This window comes from Apis laboriosa, unplaced genomic scaffold (genome assembly GCF_014066325.1).
Source record: "Apis laboriosa isolate Shangri-la unplaced genomic scaffold, ASM1406632v1 scaffold1_cov151, whole genome shotgun sequence".
Lineage (NCBI taxonomy): Eukaryota > Metazoa > Arthropoda > Insecta > Hymenoptera > Apidae > Apis > Apis laboriosa.
The window spans coordinates 2,818,824-2,846,635 of NW_025222279.1; the positions used below are offsets into that span (position 1 = coordinate 2,818,824).

At 35.8% G+C, this 27,812-nt stretch overlaps 1 protein-coding gene across 2 annotated transcripts in view; it reads left to right on the top strand.

Annotated features, from left to right (window-relative positions):
* Positions 1-27,812, top strand: part of LOC122712308 (ras-related protein Rab-37-like) — a 114,445-nt gene that overhangs the window by 19,905 nt on the left and 66,728 nt on the right. For both annotated transcript variants that reach the window (XM_043931845.1, XM_043931847.1), the window contains one exon: positions 15,420-15,530. In XM_043931845.1, coding sequence (XP_043787780.1) covers positions 15,420-15,530 — 111 coding nt within the window. The remainder of the gene's footprint in view (positions 1-15,419; positions 15,531-27,812) is intronic.

Below are 27,812 nucleotides of genomic sequence, written 5' to 3' on the forward strand. Positions count from 1 at the left end.
CTCGCCTGAGGTACGATTTTCAGGATGTCACGGCAATTAACGAGGGAATCCTCCTCCGGATTGGAGGGGAAGAAGGCCTGGACCGCTCGAGTGATCGGTAGGGCGAAGTAAAACCGGTAGGGGGTCCGTGGTCCCGAGCCGGTTCTTGCCTCGCATTTCCTTCCATCCGAGTATTCACTCCTATAAGGGATAATTGAAGAGCTCGATCGGCTCTCACCGTTTGCGAATCTTTCGGTACTGCGAGGGGAGGCAGGATATCCTATTTCTCGATTTTCGAATCTCTTCGGGATTTTGTTTAGAAATTTCCTCGAAAGGGGGGGAAAAGTACCCCTTTCGATCGAAGAAGATTGTTGACTGATTAAAAAATGCTAACTATAATAATTACAACATATAATTGATAAAATAAAAAACACATTTTCCAAAATAATTTTTTTGGTGATAAAAAATTTTTAAGTATTAATTAAAGAAAAATGAATCGAAATAACTATTTAGCTTGTACAATGAATATAATACATATTAGAAGAAAATTGAGATGTATCTCTAATCAATCAAATGGAAAATTCTCGATGAGAAGCCATTTTGTTTAGAAATTTCCTCGAAAGGGGAGAAAAAGTATCCCTTTCGAACGAGGGGATCGAAGAAGATTTATATTATTTATATTATTGTTGAGTGATTAAAAAATGCTAACTATAATAATTACAACATATAATTGGTAAAATAAAAAACACGTTACGTTCCAAAATAATTTCTTTGGTGATAAAAATTTTTAAGTATTAATTAAAGAAAAATGAATCGAAATAACTATTTAGCTTGTACAATGAATATAATACATATTAGAAGAAAATTGAGATGTATCTCTAATCAATCAAATGGAAAATTCTCGATGAGAAGCCATTTTGTTTAGAAATTTCCTCGAAAGGGGAGAAAAAGTATCCCTTTCGAACGAGGGGATCGAAGAAGATTAAATGAAAAGAATAACTGATTAAAAAATGCTAACTATAATAATTACAACATATAATTGATAAAATAAAAAACAACGTTACGTTTCAAAATAATTTCTTTGGTGATAAAAATTTTTAAATATTAATTAAAGAAAAATGAATCGAAATAACTATTTAGGTTGTACAATGTATATAATATAGATTAGAAGAAAATTGAGATATATCTCTATTTATAATCAAATGGAAAATTCTCGATGAGAAGCCATTTTGTTTAGAAATTTCCTCGAAAGGGGAGAAAAAGTATCCCTTTCAAACGAGGGGATCGAAGAAAATTGTTAACTAATTAAAAAACTTGCTAACTATAATAATTACAACATATAATTGATAAAATAAAAAACAACGTTACGTTCCAAAATAATTTCTTTGGTGATAAAAATTTTTAAATATTAATTAAAGAAAAATGAATCGAGATAACTATTTAACTTGTACAAAGTATATAATATAATAAATTAGAAGAAAATTGAAAATGTATCTCAATTACAATCAAATGGAAAATTCTCGATGAGAAGCCATTGAAAGAAAATATGGCCACTTATGTGGACCATTAACTTACATTAAAACATTGCAAAATAATTTCTTCATTCTAATAAATAGCAAAGTCGTTAAAGGAGTTGGTCAATCGTTAATTAGACAATCAAATGGAAAAATTTCTCGTTAAAGAAAATCAATGGCGGCGTGCAATGGACCGTTAACCTAATTTATTCCAACGATCCGTTATAAGAAGCTAGTGGAAATCTAGGGAATTAAAAAACATCGATCGGATCATCTTCGATACATGTTATTCCTGTTCGACGATAACTGGTTCGTTGGAAATAGATAGATCGATAGATTGATATTCACGCCACTCGAATCGAGAGGTTCTGGAATGGCAGCGTGGGAGGATTAAGAGCGCACAATTGGTCGCAGTGGAGTGTTTAAGCCGGACTGATGGAATATGATTAAGCCACGTAACGTCGTGGCATTAACGTGGCGAATCCGGCTGATTTCGAGCATCCACGTGGAAATTTCCTGATTCACTACGCGCTTCGAAACTATGTTTATCGAAGATCGGCCGGATTTGGACTACGAAACGTATGCCGAGGATGTATGCTGTTGCAATTTTCGAGCGTTGGATCGACGTTTCGAAGAATACTTTGGTCGAAACGTATCTCGAGAAATTTTAATTATATTTCTTTCCGAAAATGACGTATTTATAAATGATTCAACATAAATGATCGAGCATTGAAATTTCTGCATCGAAGATTGAAGAACGCGGAATGAAGTTCGAGAAATTTCCCTTAAAATTTGCCTCCTTCGAAGACCAGACACACTACTCTTTAACGAAAAATAAAAATCATCAAGCCGCGATCGTAACGTTGCACCATCTGACGCAATGGAAAATTGTACGAAGTGTGATAAGTAATGAGAAGTATACCAAGCAACAGAGAGAGAGAAAGAGAAAAAAGTAGAAGGATCGCAGAAAAAGAAAAAGAAAAGAGAAGCGACCAATCTTTCTTCAACTTATAATCACATTACCTGGCTAAACAACGAAGCGACCAGGTATTCCTCTCCCTCCCTCATCGACGTTATTTGCCAAGTTGGCGAGGAAAGCCGGCGTTCCGGAGATGGGAAGAGGGGAAAAGAAAAAGAGCAGCTGGATCAAGGAGGATTTTTTCCGCGTGCACCAGCCTGGAACTCGGCTAGGAACTGCGGTGACCTTAACCGGCCGTGCATTTGGCGGGCTCGCGCAGTCGCATACAAATTGAGTTAGCGGCCTCGTGGTAATGGAGGAAGACACGACGGGAACGAGCCTTCGACCAAACTTCGTGGTCTTCGCGCTCGAGAGATTATTCTACGTACGATTATCAATCCGATGATCTCTGAAGTTTTCGTTTCGAAAATCTTCTCCTCCTCCTTTCGACGATATTTTATCACCATTTCCGTTTTTGGATCCAGCTTTTTTCTCTATATTCTCTTCTTATTCGACGAAGATCACAGTTTTCTGAAACGTTGGATGCGTTGGATTCTCTTTCGACGAGAATATGATTTTCATGGGTTATATCGCAACGAGTATTATTGCATAATTTCTCTGATGACTATTTACGGATAAAGTATTTTAGGAAGCGTGAAATAAATTCACAAAGAGAAGAGAATATTTTAAGAATTTTACGCCCCTATATTTTTCAATTCAAAGAGTTTCGAGAGTTTCCCTCGGTTCGCGCAAAAGGAAATAATTGATTTAAAGAAAATAAGTTCTGTTTCGAAAGAACGAGGTCGACAACAGACTCGGACACTTTCGATGCTGATTCCGTGTGCGTTACACGTAGGTTGAAATAGAATTCGTGTTGAGCGACAATAACGTCCCTAAAAATGGCAAACGTCCCTGTAACGAACGGTAGTCCTTCCCGCGTTTCCAACGAGCTGGCATTGGCCCGATCGAAAAGGTAGGCTCTCCTTTTATCGTGACGGATCGGAACAACCGACTCGAGGCGAGGCGAGCCGAGAGGGATTCAAGCCGCGTTTTTCGCGTCCGCGAAACCATTGGTATTCCGCTCGCCTCCTCCCCGAACTGGGAATTGTAAATTGATAAACGCTCCTCGATAAAGAACAAGGGAACCAACCAACCTTTGCCTCGATCCTATCATAAGACGAGATTTTTTTTTATTTTTATTTTTCTTATTGCAATTCTTCTCTTTCTTTTTCTTTTTCTTTTTCTTTCTTTTTTTTTTTTTCGTTTTTCCCGCTGACAATTGTTAGGATCAAAATTGTTAGGCACGAAGATTGTTTAGAGATGATGCGATTCGAGCACCAAAAAAAGTGGAGGAATGTTGAAATGTTATTCTATAAAAATTAATGGTAATGGAAAAATGGACGAAATTATCGAAGCATCGAGAGAATGGTTTTATTTTGAATCCAGAAATGAATCTTCAATTATCGAATACAAGGAAAAAAATGTGGAGGAAAATATGCGATGAATATTGAAAACGTTATTCTATAAAAATTTAGACAATTTTAAGAGAAATGAAAATTGAAATTGTATATGGAAGCACTGAGAGAATGATTTTATTTTGAATCCAGAAATGAATCTTCGTCTTCAATATATCAAAATATAAATACAAAGAAAAATATGAAGGAAAATATATGACGAATGTTGAAATGTTAATCTATAAAAATTAATGGAGAAATGTGAAAATGAAATTATAATGGAAGATTTTCTTTTGAGATCCAGAGATGAATCTTCATCTTCAATTATCTGAATGACAAAGCTGTACAAGATAATTTAAGATTCAATATCAGATCTGTCTCTCAATTTATCGAAACTTATCAAAAAATTCGAATAAAAAATATATATTTGATATCAAAATCACTATTCAAAAATACAAATATAAAAATCATTCCAACTCACACGAGATAGTATCTAACAGATATCTATCTCGAATTAACCTTTGGGCAAAAAAAAAAAAAAAGAAAAAAAGAAAAAAGAAAAAAGATAATCACGCTCGACGATTTAATTTATACGACGAATTTTCTCCACATTAACAAACATCGTCGCCTGATTCGTGATTTTTTGCCTCGGCAACGGGGTGGATCAATTAAATTTCATTCACGAATCGGGCGGTGGCCGAGCGAAGACCACGGATCCATAATACATAAAGAGAGTGCGGATTTGCAATTCCGAACGGGATACGAAGTTAGTTTGCCCTGTAGTAATGGGCTAAGAAACGTGGCGGTCGAGTAATAATTTCGCTCGACTATCGCAAGGGCGCAAAAAGGGGGTTGCGGGATACTTCTTATTTGTTCCCTCCTCGTAATTGAGTTTTTCCCTAATATATTCCGGGAACATTCGACATCTACAACGAAACAGTCGAAACAGTCCTCTCCTTTCCACCTTTTTGCCTATTCAGTCGCGATATCCACTTGTTTTTTTCCTTTTTCTTTTCCCTTTCTTCTTTCTACTTCTTTATCGAAGTTTAAATTGATCCTCGTCGTTGGATACGTTCAAATCCGTATCATTATCGAAAGAAATTTCTCTCTAAAAATTGGAAAATGAATCTGAAAAAGGAATTACTTGGAGGGATTTTTTTTTAATTTCGCTTTTAGATGAACGAATTTCGAATTTTGGATGAACGATCGAGTGGCAGAGCAGTAGAGAGATTCGGTAAATTCTTGAGAATAGAAATTTTGGAGCAACGTTGGATTTTTCCAATTTCTCGGATTTTTTGAAAGTCTTCTTTGAAAGATAATTAAAAAAAGAAATAAAGAAATAATAATTTCACTTTTAGATGAACGAATTTCGAATTTTGGATGAACGATCGAGTGGCAGAGCAGTAGAGAGATTCGGTAAATTCTTGAGAATAGAAATTTTGAAGCAACGTTGGATTTTTCCAATTTCTCGGATTTTTTGAAAGTCTTCTTTGAAAGATTTATTAATTAAAAAAAGAAATAATCGGTTAAAAGGTACGGGTAAAATATATGAACGGATATGGAGGAACTTTTGATCGTAGAAAGTGCGAAGTGATGGACAATATACGTGAAATTGTACGATTTAAATTTTGAATGGATACGAATATGGATCAGGAAATTAAATTTACGAGATCCTCTGCCATTTTGTTTATTTCACGCGCAACTAATATCGCGATTAACCGACTCGAAAATTGCATTTTCTCCTTGTTATCGCGGAAGTTTAAATTAACAGCGTGGTATCTAGCTTCAACAAAATTTCAAATCGAATGAAATGTTCACATTCGCGTAATATCTCATTATTAATCCCTTAAATTATTGCATAATTAATACGGAATTGCTATTATAATCGCGAACATTAAAGAGCTTAAGGAACATTAAAGCTATTCCCAAGAAATAATTATTCAAATCTTAAAACACGTTATACATATACATCTATATCTACATAACGAAATATTTTGTCGAACTCGAACTAGTTTTCTCATTACTTTTCAAATCAGATCGGAAACCAAACTTCTAAAATTAAAAATATATTACTTGAACAAAATTTATATATGCTATTCGATATAATAATTCTTTTTAAAAATTACCATAAAGATCTGAAAAATCGTATACCGTCATCGTATATGACAAATCGATGCATTTCGTTCGTGTCATCACAACCACCCCAAATTTCGAAGACAAAGAGGAAAACGATCTTCCATTTACTCGCGAGATGAACTCGATATTAAACCATCATTTCTCGTTGCGTAACTCGTCCCCCGTAAAAAAGGGGCAAAGTCCAGAAACAGCTTTATCGGTCGCCATTTCTTTTTTTTTTTTTTTCGCCAACCGCACCCTCCGCCCATTAAAACCGAACATTCTTCGCTTCCAAATTCGATCACGAACCGCTCACGAATCGTGGCGCGCGGCCATACTCGCAATTACTTCCAATTAACCAACTATATTTAGCGGTGACGGGAATATTTTTCCAGAATCTCGTTATCCTCGTCCGCGTTTATCGTTTCAGGGAGAGTTCTCTTTGCCCTTCCTCGCTGCTCTTTGTCGAGCTGCGATTAGCATACGAATGCGCGAATGCTCACCACGGCCTTGCCACGCCGTTGGTAGAAAAGTCGTATTGTGTCGTCCGATGAGAAAAGATATTTTTTTTTCTTTCTTTTTTTTTTTTCATAGATTGGAGGCGAAGCGATGACGATGTTGTCGAAGAAGATGGATTTTTCTTGGGAAATTTGCAGAGAAAGTTGGGGAAAAATGTTTTGCGGATTTGAAGATATTTTTTTTTTTTGGGGGGAAGATGAAGAATTGGAAAATGAATGAATTTTAATTGGATTGAGAATTTGATCGTGAAATGGAGAAAGTATATGTTTTTGATCGGAATTTGATTCGATGAAAAGTTCGTGAGATGGATTTTATTTTTTGGATCGGGAGAAAAATATTTTTCACAGTTTTATTATAGAATTGGTGGAAATTCTTGGAAATGAATTCAAAAATTGAAAAGATGGGATTTTTCGTGAAAATTTTTTAGTGGGGAAAGAAAAACTGTATTGCGTGGGATATATTTGTTCGTACAAGTGAATCCAATAATTTGAATTGATTAGTAGAAAAAAAGAAAAGAAAAAAAAGAAAACATTTTATATTTTGAAATAATATTTCTGTTTTTTCAGGAATGAAAAGATACGTAATTTCCTTTCCTCTCAATATAATTTCCGTATCTTTGTTTCTTTCCCTTTTGTACTCGTGATTAATTTGTTATTTGTAAAATGTAAGAGAAATATTTTGCCATATCCAAAAATTTAAATATAAATTAAATATTTAAATAGCTTATATTTTAGCTTAAAATTAAATTTCAAGAGAAAGAAATTGAAAAAAGTATTACTCAAAGAATTTCTTAATTTCAACGCTGTAAATAATTGTATAACATGGTGTAATAAAAATTACCATTAAAATTATTATAATAATTCTGGCATGAACTGATCTTTGATCATTTATCAGAATGGCAGAAATAATTTTTAAAATTACAATGTAATATTGATCCATTCTCGAAGAGGAATCAATTTTAACCTCGTATCGTATCTCAACTAAATTCGATCATTCTTTAAAACACAATAATTATTTCAAAATTGAATCGAATCGCTCGAGTTTCCTTGAAAAGTTAAAAGTATTAATTCACCAGATATAAAAAAATTTTGAGAAAAATTCAATTGCTCGAAATCGCGCAGACAGAATCGTAATCGTAATCGAAAGATCTACAAAAATCTATACAAATTTTAAACGATCGAATGCACTCTATCTAACATATTTTTTTACAAAAATATAACAAAAATATATAAAATTTTTTCATTTGGAAAAAATTCCCCAATCGCAAAAAAAAAAAAAAAAAAAAAAAAGAAAAAGAAAAAAGAAAACCTTTTCGTTCGATATCACCTTTCAACCTTTCGTTCGTTCGATAAAGATCTCTCGGATTATTTAGAAATCTCGCAAAAATTTGCAGAAAAATGTGAATGAAATTCTTCTCGCATACTTGACAGCAATGCGATACCGATACACGATCGAGATAGAATCACGGGGGCCTAATGAGCCGCGCGAGTCGCTTCCCGTGCATCTTGAAAATTTTACAACGTCCATAAGCCCGTTTCATGTCGGCCCATTTATCTTTCGAGGCATCGAATAAACGTCTGCCAGCGGCACGTTGCACAGGATCGGCCGTAATAAATTTGCGCCCGTTCCAATGAAACGGGCCGCAACTTTCCTCTCGCGTCCGAGTTGTACGAGTATCTTTACGTCTCCTCGATAGCGAAAAAAACGATCGTTCTTTTTTCGTCCCTGACCGCGTATCGATAACCCTTAGGACAGGCGCGAGAGAGATAAGCGCATTGTGCGTATCTGGAAAATTCGGAAGCGCGAGATATTTCTGTATTCCTGAGAGACAATTGCTATTTTAATTATAATTAATAATAATTAAGGGTTATTGTTAAGGTTAAGATTAATTAAGCAAGGTAAGATTTATGATTATGATAGATTCTAGATTTTTGTTACAATTCTTTTAAGGAGCGTTGGAATGGTAAATTATATCTACGAATAATACGAGATGTTCAGATGATAGATTCTATGAGAGAAGAATTTGAAAAATGGAATATTTTTGAACGACGAAAGGGATTAATTAATTGGATAATTCAAAGAATATTAATTCGAGTACTAATGTAACGTCCTTAATGAGGTAGCAGAAAATATCAGAATATTTGAACAATTGTATCGAATGAAGAGGATCAAATTACAGAATATTTGGATAGTTCAGACATTAGGAATATTTCAATTTTCCCTGAGTGATTATATCGAATTATATAGAATATATACATAACAGAAATTCAAGTATCCAACGAAACGTCAGAAGAAAAAGTAGCAAATTAATATCTAGACATTATGAATAACGAACATCCGAATTTTTCTACAATAAGATAAAAAGAGAAATAGAAAAGGTAATAAAACTACCATCAGAAGAAAAATTGCTACGAAATTAATATCTTAGAGAATAGCAAATAGGAATTTTCTATAATAAGATAAAAAAGAGAAATAAAACTACCATCAGAAGAAAAATTAATATCTTAGAGAATAGCAAATATCCTAGGAATATCGATTTTCCAACAATAGAAGATAAAGAAGGAAAGAAAGGAGAAAAGAAAAAGGTATCGAATTACAAAATGTTTGGATATTCAGACAATGGAAATTCAATGGATAAGGGGAACAACAATCTCGTGGAACAAACGTTCTTCTCGCTCCGAGCTCGCATATGTTCCGAATTCGACGCGTGTACGTGCGCGTACACCGTCTCGCGCGTGTAACGCGATATCTCGTGCGTTTTCGAGCGCGAATGCACAATGCAAATTACAATGCGACCCGTATAAGTGCACGTCCACCATTGTCACGTCGAGCGTCGCGCCTCGCTTTCCTTTTGCACCGCTTCCTCGGCCGACCGTAAATTTTACGACTTTCGACTTCGACAGTCGCTCGCGAACTTTGCGACTCTCCCCCCTCCCCCGATTTTTCTCCCCTCCTCACGGAGCCCACCCCAGCTGCCGTCGTCAATTCCACTTTTTCTCTCTTTCTCTCTTTCTTTTTCGATTTCCTTTCAAATTCCCCGCGACGAAATTTTTTTTATACAGATCTTTCCGACTCTTGTCGGATTTATTTCTGAGATACTTTGATTCCGAGTTCCATTCGAATTCTCGAATCCGCAACTTTTTCGAAGTCTCGAGTTTTCTGGAAAGATGAATTTGTTAGTTGTTTGGAAGTTGAGATAAAAGTTGTGTAAAAGCTAGCGCGCGATTTCATGGTTGGACGATATTTGACCTCATATTCTGCTTCCACGTCGTTATTACGATCGAATCTTCTCCAACCGAAGTGAAAACTTCGAAATCTTCTCGATGGAATTCAAATATTTTTTTTTTAGTTGCAATATATTAGTTGATTAAAAGCAAGCAAATGCAATCGTTTAATTTCTTTCTTTCTTCTTTTTTAAATCAGCAAAGTTCAAAATGAAAATGAAGAAATACGTGTAATCCAATTTTATCCATCGAGAATTTTTAATTTCATCAACTTGTCATTTAACGAGAAAATAGGAACGAGGAAGAAACAAGAAATCGAGAAGTGGATACCCAACTAAATTAACAAAGAATAAAATACCTTGTACACGTCCAATTTCATTTTAAATCGCGCAATAATTCTGGACTCTTGGACTGGAATAAAGAAAAAGAAAAAAAAAAAAAGAAAATACAATTGGAATAAGAGAAGAGCAACAGGAGAGGAAATTCAAGGAGGGATGGAGATCGTGTTGTGCACGGGGTATATTGTTTTAAAATCGGGGAGGTTTCTCAAGGAGGAGAAGAGGAGATCTAACGCGATATTGGTATATCGGCTCGAGGCGGCGTCCCCTTCACGCAGAATTTCCATTGAAAGATTCGCAGGACCCCCAGGGGGTGGTCGTGACGAGTGTCGGCGAATGTGTCGGCCTCAGGGGCGGAGAAACTTAATTCACTGCCCTCCCCTCTCTTCCTCTCCTTCCTTCCACAACTGGTAGATCCTTCGTGTCGTCCCGCTCTATCCCGCATTTCCCCTCTCTCTTTCCTCTCTGTCATTCATCCAAACCTCACCCTCGGAGAACAACCTCGTACAAGAGATAATTTCTCTCGCTCTCGCTCGTGCCTTTTACGTTAATTGATTATTTCTCGTCCTTTCTCGTTTTTCAAATATTTCGATAATTGTAAACGTCTTTGAATTTTTTTTTTTTTTCGAAAGTTGGCTCTATATTATTTCTTTTACAAAATTATTTTTAAACAACAAGATTGATAAGGCTGTTTCGATTAAAAAGTTTCAGGATTTTAATCAAGGAGAGGAGAGACGTTGTTTATTTTTTTAATAGAAGATTTTTAATAGAGATTCTTAGAAATTCTTCGAATTTCGTTGTCCCCGTCGAGTCGAAATTTTCGTTTAAATATCGGCCCATCGGCGTGGATCAGACGCGATCATGCGACAGAGCCAATACGGCATGAACGAAAAAAGAAAAAAGAGAGAAAAAAAAAAAAAAAAAAGAACGAAACGAACTTCCGATGGCCTGTTTTCGAGCGAAAAGAGCGATTTTGCGACAAAAGCTTGCTCGTTCCGCTTTTACTGCTACTTTACTCGTTTCCTCTAATCGTAAGCTTTATCACCGTCGAGGAGACACGATTTGTCCATCGATCGAGAAACGAGTCGAGCTTGCTCGTAGTTGCGACGACGACGAGAATATATTTCGATATAAAGAGGGGGGTACAGTAGTATCTCGAAGATCGCGTAGACACTATCCATTTATTTATTATGAAAATAAGGAACGATATGCTCGTAAAGCGTGTAAAATATGGCACGAATATTTTGTAGAAAATCGAAATCCTTAAAAATCCTTCTTCCTTCCTCCACTTTCGATCGATCGTAAAATAAAATGTTTTATACATTTTGTACGAAATTTAAATTTGGAAAAATCTGTCGTGCAAAAGGTACTTATATTCAAAGAATAACTCGTAAACTCCTTTTCTTTTTCTTTTTTTTTTTTTTTTCCTCTCATAAAACTACTTCAAACTCCGTTCAACTTCCTCCGTTCCGTTCCCCTCTTTCCAAACAAACGAAACAAAAAAGAAAGGAAAAAAGAAAGAAAGAAAGAAGAAATGCAGAAGATGATATACAAACAGAAAAAGCGGCAAATTTGAGGTTTGAAAACGATCATGTCCATCCGGTTTCATCCGGTGGAAGCTCGTAAAAGTAACAGAATTAGTCAGTGGGACTTTTATTACCTCGTCATAAATTTCTGCTGATCGGTGGATAGGCCCAAAATTATTCGTGATGTTACCTCCGCCATTATTTTCCTCTTCCTCCCTCGCGCTTTGTATCGTCGTCCATGACGACGAACACCTGTGGACCGGAGTCAAAACGGGACTCGTCGTTTGACCCAGGCCACGGGCCAAATTATTACATTATTACGACCGACCGCTTCTTCCACCTGCATTACCCTTCAGGATAGGCGACAAGCAGCTGGGACTCCTTTTCGAACGTGTAATTTTTTTTCTCGCCTTATGAGCCCCTGTGTCGTCCAATTTTTTTAATCTCTTTTTCTCCTTTTCTTTTTTTTTTTTTCTTTTTTCTTTCTTTCTTTTGGGTTTTAAGGAAATCTTCTCGATCGGAGAAGTTTCGATGGGATTTCGATCGATCGACTGGGATCTCGTTTCGCCAACTTTTTAGCGTGCAATTATTATAGTGGATTATAGATGATCGTGTGAGCGTGGAGTTTAACGAAAGAATGAGCCCCCGTGTCGTGCAGTCTTTTTTTCTTTTTCTGGGAAATTTTTTTCGATCGAAGAAGTTGACTGCAATCTCATCACGCTTTTTAATATATAGCAATTATTAGATAGTAGATATATTGTAAATCGTATAGCAGCGTGGAGTCTATATTACGAACGAACGAGCTCTTGTGTCGTCCAATTTTTTTAATCTCTTTTTCTCTTTTTCTTTTTCTTTTTTTTTTTTTCTTTTGGATTTTGGAAGGAAATCTGCAGTTTTTTAAATTCCTTTCTTTGGATTTTAAGGAAATTTTTTCGATCGAAGAAATTTCGATGGAAGAGATTTTGATCGATTGCAATCTCGCGATCTTTTTAACAATGTAATAATTATTATAGTAGATATATTGTATGATAATGATCTTGGAGTTTGTTAAACGAACGAATTGAAATAATTGAAAAGGAAATTACTACGATAAGAGTTGATTTATTCGAATGTACAAGAATAGTCATCGTTTCAACAAACTTTTCTAAATAATAATGATCGAAGCAATAATGATAGTTCGATCGATTGCAATCTCGCGATCTTTTTAACGTGTAATAATTATTATAGTAGATTGTATGATAATGATCTTGGAGTTTATTGAACGAACGAATTGAAATAATTGAAAAGGAAATTATTACGATAAGAGTTGATTTATTTGAATGTACAAGAATAGTCATCGTTTCAACAAACTTTTCTAAATAATAATGATCGAAGCAATAATGATAGTTCGTGAAGGCGAATGTTTGATTGCCCTTCGTTTTCTAATTAATAAATTAAACTAAGAATCTATAAATGAATTAACGGATCGAAAATTCGTTCGTTGTGAAAGCAATCATCGTTAAAAAAGTTCTCAAAATAATAATAATAATAATAATAATAATAATAATAATAATAATAATAATAATTGAAAGGCACGTACCGAGACGAATTCGATCGAATCAAAATTACGAGTCACGAGTGTTGGCAAGTACTTTCTCCTATAATTAATGCTCCTTACGCCGCTCATAAACTTCCCGCATTAAGGATACACGTTCTAACAGGATAACAGTCATAATAGCCATTTCTATGCCGATCGATCCTCTTATCTTCGGATCTAGTGCTCGAAATGACCACCTTTCCATTTCGAACCCCAACCTGTTCGGGTTACCTAATCATTGATCTCCTTTATGAGCTCGAATTATCCAGGTGTTCCTCCTCAATTCGCAAGCTCGTTCGATACATTGACACGTGTTACGACGACGCTTGAAATTCAAGGTAAGCTTCATTCTATTCGTCCTCCACGGAGTATATCAGCTTATAATGAAATTTTAAATTACCAATTGTTACCTTACCACGCAGCCATTGTATGGAATAAATCTATCCTAAGGTTATGCTGGAATTATATAGAACAGGTTTTCGTTCGCTGGTATTTTCAATGCATTATTATCAATAACCGTATCATATTTTGACTATTATATTTCCATTTATTTTATTATTGTATTATAATTTCACTTTTTTCGATATCGCGAATTTGAAGCCATTCTTTTTTTTATCGTAAATTTTCAATCCATTACGAACACGTGTTACATTCTAATTGATTATTATATATTTCCATAGAATGCAGATAATTAATCAGAATTATTCTGAAGATTTTTCGTGATATTTCGCATAAAAATTGTTCATTGTGTTAATTTCGTTCCGATTAAAAATTAATCCAAACTCGTTCCCCTCCCTCAATTCTAACGTTCTCCGATTATTCTCTCTTGAATACAAATTCCAAGGAAGCATAAAAATATTTCGTAAATACGAAATATCAATCGGCAACGTGGCATTCCTCGTGGCGAGCAAACAAGCTTAACCCCACCGTTCGCGTGCGATTATCGAAAAACGACACTTTAAAATCCTTTCGCCGCCGCAGCATCCGAGGAAATATTCTATTCGAACATTCCACGGATGTTAGGATCACTTGGGGGGGGAAAATCATTTTCTACAAATTGTAATTCGCTTCCCCCGACGCGCCGATTACGTGGCCATTCGCGTATAGTACGACTGCGTAAAGTGAGTATCCTTCGTAATTATTAAACACGAATATATTCGTATATCACGAATCTAACGATAGCGCAAAGATATAAAACGATTTATTCTTATTTTTCTCTCGAATGTGTGTATTATTTAGAAAAGGAGTGTATCTGCGTCCCTCCGATTCTTTGGATTATGGAAGGAGAGAAGAATAAAAATTCTTTCGAATCAAACTCGTTTTAATTATCTTTCAATTATCCCATAATAAATAATGCTTTGTAAATATATGAACCAACTTTTGCGTTCGTTTCTGGAAAATCCTCCAAAAATGATCTCATTAGTACTTAATTGTTATTATGATCTGCTATAAAATTAATTAATTACGTAACCAATAACAACAATCTCGATCCATTCGTCTTCATTCTTTCTCAAAAGAAAAAAGAAAAGAAAAGAAAAAATCGAAATACTTGAAAAATACTGCCAAGCTGTAATCTTGGACAACACGCACACACGCATACATACGCATGGAAACACGTGTGCCGGTGGCGCGAAGCAGGTGCCCAGAGCCCCGCAATGTAATAATCCAGCGGGTCAAACGGCTATTGGCGGGTACAGGTGTTGGTATATTGGGGGACGGTGCAGCCAGAGTGCAACAAAGTTGACTGACGACCGCAGCCTTTACGGGGACCACACACCTCGCCACGGTTCACGGCTGAAATCGAACCGTGCGTTACGCGTAATTTGAGAAGCTGTTCTCAAAGAAGGGGAATGGGAGAAAAATCGTAAAGCACGCCTCGATTCTAATTACTTGAGATTGAAAATCGTTTTCGGGGAAGAGTGTATAGAATATTATTCGTTTCGACAAGTTTTCGAGGATATTTGAAAATTTTACTTGTTAATTATTGATAACGAAATCTGGGAAGAGAGAGAGAGAGAGAAAAAAAAGGTTATTTAAAAATTTGAAAGGATTAAAATCGATCGAGATCCCACGTGGAATATCAATTCAATTCTAAATCGAGAATCTAGACGAATGGAACGGATGGAAGGATACCTGGGATTGAGTATGCTCGATAAGAAGTCGATAGCGGTCGAGGACCGACTATTCTCTTTTTTCCCTCCTCTTTTTCTTTCCAGACAATCCTCCTGGGCGACAGTGGCGTGGGCAAGACGTCCCTGCTGGTCCAGTTCGACACTGGAAAATTTCAACCGGGAAATTTCGCGGCCACGGTCGGTATCGGGTTCACGGTACGTATCTTATTCTGTTCGTTGTTTATTTCATTTCGTGGACACCTCTTTGACACTGGGCGAACTGTGCGATGATTCGATGCAGAGAAGAGTTGATTTGAATGTTGTTCTATATATGTATATATTTCTATTTTTAAAAATGAAAGTTACTTTTCAATCTCAAGTAAAATTTAATTGATAATTTAAATTTCTTCTCGTAAGTCCTGTTTGGAATGGGGTTTTCTCCACGATACTGGCTTTCGTATTTTTTATTTTTCTATGATTAAAATGTTAATATATTTACGACTGGGGAAGCTATTATTATTCGTTTTATGTAATATCTACGTTTGATTATTGATCAAATTGCACGATAATCAAGCAGATATATTTTACCATGCGAGTAAAATAACGTTTGTGTTAAAATTTTAACTTTAAAATTTGTGAGTATTAACAAAAATTGTTTATATAAAACTCCATCTTACGTAAATAGAATTGCAAATCGATATCATCTTAAAAAGTGAAGTTAAAAGGGATAAATTTAATAGAATAGATCATAAGATATAGATCGAACGTAAGAATAAATATCGATCCCTCGATTTTTATGGAACATGAACAACAGTGACTTGGTTTTCGAATATTTGATCGAAGGAAGATAAATTCGACAAATTTTCACAATTTTCACAATTTACTTTTTCCCAAATCGTATCCTGTTCTCGGATACGGAAAAAGATATTCGATCCTCGAAGTTTCGTGGGAATCCAGGTTTTGCGGATATTATTCTTAATTACGGAAGAAATATCCGATCCTTCTTCTTGACTTCTCATCGCCGATTAATTTTATTCTCGAGCTCGAATTTTGAACCACATCTTCCTCTATTTCGCCTCATCCCAACCGTTCGTTTATTCTACTTAATTATTCGGTTTATTTTCTAACCTCATCTTGCTTCTTATTTTAGTCTCATAACCGTTTCCAATTAATCCCCTCTTCGAGGCTATAATATGAAATTATTCGTTTCAGTGATTTCCTCTTCGTAATAATTTTTCTACTAAACTTTCATGATTAACATTCAAATTGTATTATCCACCACGCGAATATGGTGCATAAAATTTTTCATTTCAAAATTAATTATTTATAAATATAAAAGAAAATAAAATTTTTTGACCTAAAATATTTTTATCTTGCGCGATTTAAATTATATTTTCTTACTTTCGACACGAAAAGTTGCGCACAAACGTTCCAAAAATTATTAAATACGCGAAATATTAAAAATTCTCTCCAATAAATAATTTTAGACGAGTATTTTGGCGCGATATAATTCACTTCGTGCGAATATCCAAGAAAGAGAAATCTCCGTTGCCTTCCTTCAAAATTATGATATTAATATTCGATTTCTTTTTTTTTTTTTTCTTTTAAATTCGATCCAAGGTGCAATTTTTTTCGGAGAAACGGCGCGACCATCGCGACGCGGAATCGCGATACTTGCGTGTACCGAGCGTTGTATCCACCACAATGCTAACGATGCATTTATGCATGAGGCGCGCGGCCAAACCAAATTTACGGCCGTCACTTTTGCGTCAAAACGCTTCTTCGCAGTTTCTTCGTGTCCGAATGTCGTATTTCTTGCTCCCTAATAATAAACGATCAAAAGATTCGCGGCAAGGAAGGACCGAAGGACTTTCTTGCAATTTGTAATTTAAGCGAATCGAGAATGGTTAAAAATTGACCCCTTCGTTTATAATATTCTAACAAACTTTGCATGAAAATTAAAAATCTAAATCGCCACTAATACTATATAAATATTTACTAATAATACTATATAATAATATATAATATATTATATAAATAATTATATAAATAATTACGTTACGATGTAGCACGATGTAAAAACGAAGCCTCGCCTTTATATTTCTTTGTTCCCAATTCGTGATCAATCGCTTGTTTACCATCGTTAATATATCGTGTACAGTTAACGAGCGTTTGAAATTATCCTGATAAATTACAATAATTGAACGAGCGTGGCTTTTTGTTCGGTTTACACTTCGATAATCTAACGTACACGCTATAAAATAAAATTCCATCAACGACTGCCGTTCTTTCGAAGTCTCTTACTGGTCCGCCTTTTTGCCGGGCAAACGAACGCGTCGAAAATTTTCATTTCAACTTCGAACTTTCCAATGTTTCCATCCTCCTCCTCGTTAACCACATACCAACCATTTTCCAACCATTTTTCGCGCGAGAGAAAAAAAGAAAACGATCCCTATTTCGATCGATTCTCTGCGAAAACTCGGAGCCTCTCGTAACACGAGTAACGACGAAAGTTTCGCGGGAAAGCCGCGAGGCGAGACGCCGGCTATCACGGGATAGACACGTGTTGCAGGAGAAATCTGCTGCGCAGAGCCGAGCGACTGTTTGATAGAGCAATTTCAACTTTCTCGACGATACAGTCGAGAGATTGTATACGTATATATACACCTTTACCTGGATACCTGTCCGTCCACCGAGAGTGGAAAGTGTACGGAATCGGAGGAGTAGTACCCACTTCCGTCTCCAAGTTTGCCCGATTTCTATTCAATTTCCACGAGTGTGTGTGTGTGTGTGTGTGTGTGTGTGGAGCGCGTACGCGCGCATCTTCCACGGAATTCGAATCTCAAATTTCTGCGGCGAGTGGATCGGCAAATGGATTTATCCGTTTCCTTCGGTATCGGGTATCGACTTGGTTATTCGGAACTGGGATGTAATATTTTTCTATTAAGAAAATGGGAGGGGGATCTCGAGGAATATATTTTAAAAATATATACATCTTCGAAGGAGAAGAGTTGCTAGATTTAATTTTGCAAATGATACTTGATAAATTTTTAATTTAATTTATTCGAAATATATTTTATACTCGACGCCAAAATTCCATTAATCTTTTCGACTAGGATGATCGTGATTCCTTTTATATATTGTTAAAAATTAAAAAGAGACGATTTAAAAATTCCATGGCGGCATCAGAACATTAATTACTCGGATACTGTAATACATCGTAACCGAGTGTCACTGAATCGCAAAAAAGAAAAAAAAAAAAGAAGTTTCTTTCGTGTTTTCTTCCTCTAATTATCCATTAGCGGGCAGCACGCGCGACGTGTGCACGTTGGTGAAATTAATTAACTCTTAGCGAAATCTGCGTAAGCATTTAATTAGGATTAAACTCTCGGATTTCTCGGTTCGTTTCGGTCAGTGATTAACCGTGAAGCGTTTGAACCGTTGAATCCAATGCCAATTAATTAGCTTTCGCCAAAGCGTTTCCTTCGTTCCTGTAAAACTTCGAGGCGAGTTGATTACAGGAAAACGGGGGAGCCGGCGGCTTCCGTTTTCGTGACAACGGGTCATCCCGTGTTTGCCCGATGGGCAAAGGTTCAGCGTGTCATCTCTCTCTTTCTCTCTCTTTCTCTGCGTTTTTCCCCCCCTCCTCGTTCTTCCCCTTTCTTTACGCGCTAGTTGGCCTACACTACCTCCGACGTTTGATCTCGGCCGAGATTGGTAATCGGTGGGTGTTTTAATTGATAATTAAACATAACTCTAGATCTAACTCGTTGATGAAAGCGAAAATTATTGCGTTATAGAGTGTTAATTAGCTTGGCGGAATTACGATGAATTTATAACGGAGATTGTTCGAATTCAATTTTCAAACGTGTGGAAAATATGTTGTGGGAAAAAAGAGTAGTGCTATTTAACGGTTCGTTGCCTGTCCATGGGGGTAGATTGTAATATAAAATTAAAATATAATTTTTAACAAATTTTCCACTTATTCCAATGCGACGAGGACTTCCTCACTTTGTAATATTTGTCACAGAGTCGAAAATTTTCGATTCGATCATCGGTGTGCTCGATTAAATATTTTATGAATATTCGTAGAAAACGTAGAATTGCGTTATGCTCGTGGAATATTTTCGAAAGATTGGATTCTAAGCGTGAAACGTTTTTTGGTATTTACGAAAATTCGTCGAACGAAGCTTGTTTATTGAACCATCGAGCGATTAAAGATTTCATTTTCGCAGGTGCAAAACTTGATAAATAAGTCTCAACAGGTATTTCTATATTTTTTGTGAATTTATTAACAGCTCTGCTACATATAAATTAGCGCGTAATAAATCCCGTTGGGATTGGTGTTTTCAATCTGGTTAATATTTTTCCTCGAATTGAAAAATGAAAGCAGGAAGGGTTTACAAGAGTTTTACAAGAACCTGATTCGCTAACGAGTCGCTTCCTCGACGTTGATTCCCAAGCCAGCGACGATACACAACGAATTATATAATTATCGAGTCTATGAGATTCAGATCAATTACGGCAAAGAGATAAAGATAAAGCCGGCTTCAACAGCTGGCTTAAATTACGTAATGTACGAATTGTAACTTCCGCTCCATGCGCGAGTTGTATATTTACGAGCTGAATATATTCGCGTAATAGTTTTAATTAATCAGCGGAAAGCGAGGAAAAAAATATATTTTTGAACGTACAAATTGAAGAATATTCCCGATATATTCAATCTTTAACCATATATTCCGATTTTTATATATGTTTTTTTTTTTTGAAATTTTTATTCGAATCCGAGAGAATGAAAAAAAATTGTTTTAATCATCCAATCTACCGTCACGTATCATAGATTTCTCTTCAGACGTCAATTTTGAAATTTTGTGAAATTTTGACAAATTAAATGGGAAAAATTTTTGACGTTCAATCTACGCGACATTTCCTTTTCACTTAACCAGACTCACAATTTTTAAAATTTTCATATTTACCTTTTCGAATTAAATAGAATTAAATTTTCCACGTTTCTTCTTAATTTCTTCAAACTCGAATCATCTCGATACATTTTTGTAAAATTTCTTTATTGGAACGAAAAAGAAAAAACCACGAAATTTAATCCACGAAATTTATCTTTTTATATAATCACTTCCACCATCGATTTCCCCTTATCGCCAGAATCTCCACGATCACGATTCCTATTCATTCGTCGAAAATTCCTCCCTATCTCGTTCATCGACCCCTCCGTTCTTGAAAAAGTGTTAACTAATTGTAGCACGGTATTCCCGCAAGTTCAAGCGGCAATCATCGCCCGATCGTATCTCCCTTTCGTTTCGAATTCCACCCTTTTTCCATCTCCTCCCATCCCCTGTCCCCATCTCTCCTCTTGCCTCCTTCTCCACGAAAAAAAATTCACTTCGAGCCCCCTCGATCCGCCGTCGAGACGATTGATCGAGAGCTCGGCTAATAAGGCTGCACAGGTGTGGAATTAACCGATAATGACCGGTCTGCCAATCAAGTTTTCCTCCTTGCCAATCATGATACAAAACTGGAGCAACTGTCGAGTACATCTTATTGATCCATTTAATTTCTAGTTATTAGACAGTGGATGGGGGTGTGTTTTAGGGAGATAAGAATTTTTGGATCTCGCGTTGGAAAGACACGTGAAGAATGGAAATTGGGGGGGAAATTTAGGAAATTGAAGTTATTTTGGATATGAACGTGAATCTTCATTTGTACGTAATGTTTTTGGGATGGATTGATCAATGGTTAATCATTGCGCTTTGCAAAATTGAAGAGTTAATAAAAATGGTCTTTTAATATACGAGTTGGTTTTCGTGCAATATTATTGTGATCACGACAAGAGATTGTGATTGGCCGTTCCTTTTTTGTTAAAGCTGAAACGAAAGTTTTTCTAATGGAAAAAACGTTGATTGAAATTATCTCAGGAATATCCTGAGTTAACCGATGGTTTCCATATTTTTTTATCTCACCTTTTAGATTAAATTTTACAGCAAAGAAATTATTAAATGAGAAATGAAACGTTTTAAGATATTTTTCTATTCTTCTTATTCAAAAGAAGGAAAAGAAGGAGAGATTATTTTTGACACAAACAAATATTTTAATATTTTAATATTTTGTCAATGAATTCATTATTAACACTACGAAAATTAATAAATCGAAATATCTTTTTTATCACAATCCATGAGATTCCATTCTTATCGAGATCGATACGAAGGGTAAAAACGATTGATCGCGATTCGCGTTGGCGAAGAGAGATAGAGAGCAACGTGATCCAAGGGTGTAACCAGTTTACCGGGGGTTGAAAGGGGCAGAGAGCAATAAATCAGGCAAACTGACAGCCCCAAGTGGGGCTGGACCGCATGACGAGGCGGATACGACTTCTTCCGCTTCGTATCCACCCCCCTCGTCCTCTCCTCTCCATTCGCCCACGCGTCGAAAATTTAAAACTGGCAGGAAACCGACTCGTTACTCGGAATAATTCTCATATTCAATTCATTATTCACGGTGAAAATAATTAGCAGCAATACAATTTTACGTAGAATCATCGTTTCTCAATTCGCAGAAAATTACCCTGATTCGTTTCTCAAATAAAAAAGAAAAATAAAATTTTCCCTCTCTTTAAATTCTTTCCCTCTCTTTAAATTCTTCTTTCCCTCGTATTCTCTCTAACACACCCTCCAATTGAGAAGTAGAACACGATTCAATCGATCATCACAAAAGTCAAAAGTAAGGAAGGGATCGTAAACTTGTGAATAAAACTTTAACGAATGCGTTATGACGAAAATTAATAAAGGTTAGTTGTAAAGAATTTCTGAAAAGTCCTTCGATCGATCGATCGATCTTCCCATCCTCGATGAGGGGATTTGGCCCCTCCCTCCCTTCCAAATATTTACCCCGTAGAAAATTCACAAAGGGTGAATCGGATCGTGGCTTATGCATCGCGTTCGAACCGCGCCTTCAAATGCTCTTCAACGTGTTTGCACGTTGAACAGACGAGAGTATGTGGTATGTTTCGTGTAAACGAGGACCCTAGCCTCTAGGTGCGTGCAACAGTTATATACGCTTTAATAGGGACACAAATTTACGAACGTAATGAAAACTCTCTTCCTTCCTTCTCTCGTGGAAATACCCGTGTTTTCCTTTATTTCGAAAGCTAATTTGAAGATGAAAAGTAAGATTCGTAAATTATTATCGTTGTTAACAAATAAACTTAAATTTTATTAGAATTTTTTTTTTAATAATAGTTAAATTAGTATTTAAGTACTTTTTGTTTTTATATATTGAAATTTATGAGAGAATGTATTAATTATACCTATTTACGTACGATAATTACGATTCGTTTTAAACATTCATCCTCTGCATCCTTTTATTTTATTTTTATTTATTTTCTCATCGTAATATCCTTCCAAGGGTTTGCTTCCTTGGCAGGAAATATTTTAAATATTCTTCAGCTTTCGAAATGTCTGGAAAAATTTAGCATCGCCCCCCTCCATTATTCAATTTCATCATTATGAAAAAAGTTCTCTCCCAACGATAATACTTGAAAATTTCTTCACTGTGTCGAAAATATCAGGAGAAATAGAGATTCCAAAGATTCCAAACTTGGCAACTGGCAAGACAAAAATCTATCCCCTATCCAATCTTGAAAGGGAAAGAGTGATCTTCATTTTGATCATTGATTAAGCTGAGGAAAACTCTGAATCTGCCAGGATCAAAGGAAGAATAAAGAGGAGCATAGATTCGCAATGGACGAGTAACGAGTGGAATTTCTCGAGTACCGAGCGGATGCCTTCTTCGTCGATGCGAACTTAAACTCGTTATCGTCTGTCTCATATCGGATCTCCCTTTCTGGGATTGTCGACTCTCTCCGCCTTCTCTCCCTCGACGATGTCCCGAACGATCGAGCGAATAATCGACCGGCAATTTCGCTTCCTCTGATCGTTATCGCGTGGAAAAATCCGACGTCCGACCCCCAGAAAAGGGATAACGATAAATAACAACTTTTTGGTTTCGATTTCGCTCCTTTTTAATTCCATCTCTTTCTTTCTAAACAGATATATATTTCTTTTATCCATCGTGGAATTTCGATATACGTGTTAAGTAATTTTAAACGATCATCGAGTAAATTTTCTTTTTTCTTCTCGTTTTTCAACGGAGAGGTTGGATGTCCAAGAGAAAAGTTATAAGGAAACAATGATTTATTTTAAGCACGAAAGATCCATTACTACTTCGTAACCCGATTAAACAGTAAGTTGTAACGTGATTATAAATAATATATACTCGTAACACTTGACTCAAAATTAAAAATCTATTATCTATTTAAATTCCAAATTTTATTATATTAATAGAAAATAACTAACACATTAAAAGATAAAAAGTCGATCATCCACCAAAGAAGTTAAAGAAGAAATTAATGGATCCTTTATCCTCGAGAAGAAGAAGGCGAAAATTCGTCGATAACCATTTCTAGAATCTTAATCTTAATTAAGAGCGGATAAAAAGCCGGAGGAATATCAACGAATCGAGATCCTCGAATTTTCCCACAATACGAAAGCGGTTTGGAGGCCGGCCTACCAGAATCAATCGTGCGACATTCGAGGATCGGTTTGGCCGAGGTTGCGGTTTCTGCGCCCGTTTCGAGGGACGGGAGTGTCGGTCGAATCTCTTCTCGGGCCCTTTTTGCTCGTGCATGCGCCTCAGCACGAGGCCCAGTCGTTATTCCGGTCACGAACTCACGGCCTCCCTTTCTCTCTCTCTCTCTCTCTCTCTCTCTCTCTCTCTCTCTCCTCGTTCCTCTCCACGGTGTCCTACCGTCTCCTCCTACAGAGCCGTCCGGTTATCAATATTTATGTCGATTTGCTTTCGTCGGTATTGGAACCACACGGCAAAAAATCGCCATCCCTCTTCTCATCCCTCACCCCGCCCTATCAGCTTATCGTATCGCGATATTTCGTCCGCTTCTTTCCGTTTGCGAGTTTTAAAAGAAGGAAAAGAAAGGAAGAAGAGTGGACGGATAAGGATTTCTCTTACGAGAATTATATTTTGTTATTTTGTTATTCGAGATATGTACAATATATTTTTTATGTAATTCGTGTCGTTTGTATTAACGATACAGTTAATGGATGCTGCAAAAATTATGTATTTATGTATCTATATATATTGTTCGTTCGTATATACAATTTTTTAATTCGCAGAGAGAAAGAGTCGAGACAATCTTCGTCGATATAACGGGGATTAAATAAAAAATATAAATATTCTGAATAATATTAATCCATAATAATGATATACTTTAATATTCTTTGTTTTTTTTTTAGGAGAATTTTAACGAATCATCTTGAATTAAAAGAAAGAAAAGAACTACAGTTCGTTTGTTTACATTGTACGATATGAATTTGAGGGCAAAAGCGAGTTTGATATATCTGTTCACTTTGCCAGAGAAATATATATATATATATACACGTGATTCTCTTTCTCTCTCTGTACGAAGCGAATTTATTCATAGATTCGGTTTTGTCAACGATGGAATAATAACGAACAGTGGCAGCCAGAGATAGAGAATTTAGATTAAGGAAACTCGTGGAAATTCGAGGTGTATATACACCGTGTGTTGCGTATTACGAACAATTTGAGGACTTAATAGCGTAGAATCCATGTTGGAATTAATTTAACCGATAGACACCAGCGTTGGATACATTCTCGTTCCAATAATTGTCTGTTAGTAACAACTTCGCCTAATGGATTAGATGGCGAGTGGGGAAAGGGGGGCTGGTTCGCCTCAATCGAAAACTACTTTGCGCTTAATAAATTTAAACTTTCTCAAGATGGAACTTCCAAGATCCATTTCCAAAACTCGTTTCGACGGAAAGATAGTTAAGATAATAAATAGAAAGAAAAAAGAAAAAAAAAAAACACCACCATCGTTTCGTTTAAAATCAATCTATCGTTTATATTATTTGATAATTTAAAAATCGCACCTCGACAAACGCTCAATAATTAAATTAAAGAAAAATTAAAAGAATAAATTGGAATTCGCTGCACCTAGAAAAAAAAATAATAAATCGAATAACCGAGCCAAAAGTGAAGTTAAAGAAGAAGAGGGAGAAGGGAAGAAATCAAAGAAGAAGAAACGCTGATATTACATCAAAGTTTAAGTAAAAGCACGAGTTCCCGACAAATCAGCCGAAATTCAACAAATTAAAGAAAAATTAAAAGAATAAATTGGAATTCGCTAGAAAAAAAAATAATAAATCGAATAACCGAGCCAAAAGTTAAAGAAGTTAAAGAAGAAGAGGGAGAAGGGAAGAAATCAAAGAAGAAGAAACGCTGATATTACACATCAAAGTTTAAGTAAAAGCACGAGTTCCCGACAAATCAGCCGAAATTCAACTCCTTCTCTCTCTCTCCCTCCCTCCCTCTCTCTCTCTCTCTCTCTTTCTCTCGGTGGTCAGAACAAACAACTCGTTACCAGGAACCTGCCATTTCCGGCCCGCGGATTGCCCCTAATTGCCCCGTAACGCGTGTAGTATTACGCGTTGCAAAAAGTTCCATGAATATTTCATCGCAACAGCCTTTGCCCGAGTCTCGTCCGAGCTCGGATGCCAAAACGATTTACGTAACGATTTTTGCCTCCTCCCTGATCCCCGCGACCGAGTCGAGTCACACTCGAGGCGCACGGCCTCGATAAATTCGAGGATTACGCGTTTCGCGCGCGAGATCGGCCTCGTTAAGGGAATTAAGAGGCGGCCAGGCCATCGAAAACGCGCGCGACGACGTAAACGCGTATATACGGTCACGTTTCCATGCGCGGACGATGATCCTCCGATCCGTGGATCGTTGCCTCGATTTTTGTGGAAAAGCGAATTTTTTCGAGGCGAAAGGGGAAGAAGGAAAGACGAAGATTCGATTTATTTATTTATTCGTCGAAATTGTAATTGCAATTTCTGTATCTTCTTTCCACATGTTGTGTTCCGATCTTCGTAATTAGAAGTGAGCAGGATATCGGATATTGCATCGGAATTGGAATTATCCATACGCATACGAGATAATCTAACTCTTTGTACTTATCGAAAATTTGTTAACAAATGTGATATTTCGAAATGTGGATCTCGATTTTTATGCAATTTATACGAGCAAGAAATGAGAGTGTGATGTTTAAAAATATGCAAAATATTTGGAGGATGGAATGAATTCTCCTGCTCCCCCCTTTTTTTTAAAATTTAAATTAATATATAATCTTATCCAATTTATAGAAATCACAATTTATAGTGATATTTTGATCACAAAATCCGTAAGTTTCGTATCGTGGAATGGAATTCTGAAAGTATATTTTTCTATTATCGACTAAATGCTAAATTCGAAACGTTATTCAAGTACGTTTCTTTAAAAATTTGAGTACGAAACACGCTTACATTTGAGCGTATCGTATTTGGCCACAGCATGTGGCTTGCAGGTTTGTCTCTGTTGCATGCCATAAACATACTTCTTAAATTTTCGGGTAAAATTGTACGACATATGGATTGCACGATGATAATACGTATGTATCGACATGCGCAAAATATATGGCATAAAATTTGTGTAAATATCGATACGAAATACTTTGCATGTTTATATATTTGTACTTCGAATTTCTTATAATTTTTATTATATATTGTGAAAATATTTTCATTCAAGAGATAGAAATGTACATCGTTTCTATTTTCTTTCTTTCTTTCTTTCTTTCTTTCTTTCTTTCTTTCTTTCTTTCTTTTTATCCGAGATATTAATTATTCGTTAAATTTTTTAACAACGTTAGACGTCTCATCAATCATAACGACGGAAATATAAAACGAAATATTATTTCTGTGCTATTTATCTTCAGCATTTCCATCAATCTTACTTAAAAAAGAAAAAGAAAAAGAAAAAAAAAAAGATCGTATTTTAAAATTTTCAACACTAGAATTATTATACGAAAGTCCAAGACACACTCCTACGTAATTCATGGACTAAATAATTAGGAACGGCGAAAGATTAATGAACTCTTGAAAGCATTGTAAGTAAATATACAAACATTTACGAACATTTATGAAACATTCATAAGTAATTATCATTCGTCTTATCTATGATAATTCAATCCCCGATCTTTTCCATACTGAGAAACTTATCTTTAAATTCAATGTACTCTTCATTAGTGTACGTTACCGAATACGTAACACTAAATTCATGAATTTTTAATGCCATCGAGTGCAACAACTTCTTCTTCTCGGAAGCGGCCAGTTTAGAAACCATATAATTATTGAATCGATTATTATTCATTCAGAGGATGATTCATCGATGGTCAAAAATTTAATGAGTCGAAGTTACGAAATAAAGTTATTTCGATAAGTAACTCCGATTAATTTATCAATATATAAAAATATAAAATATAAAAATAATTGTTCAAAGTATAAAAATAATTGTAGTGGAAAACTCGTCGAGATTATATGAGAAGAGGATCAACTATAATAATAATACGAG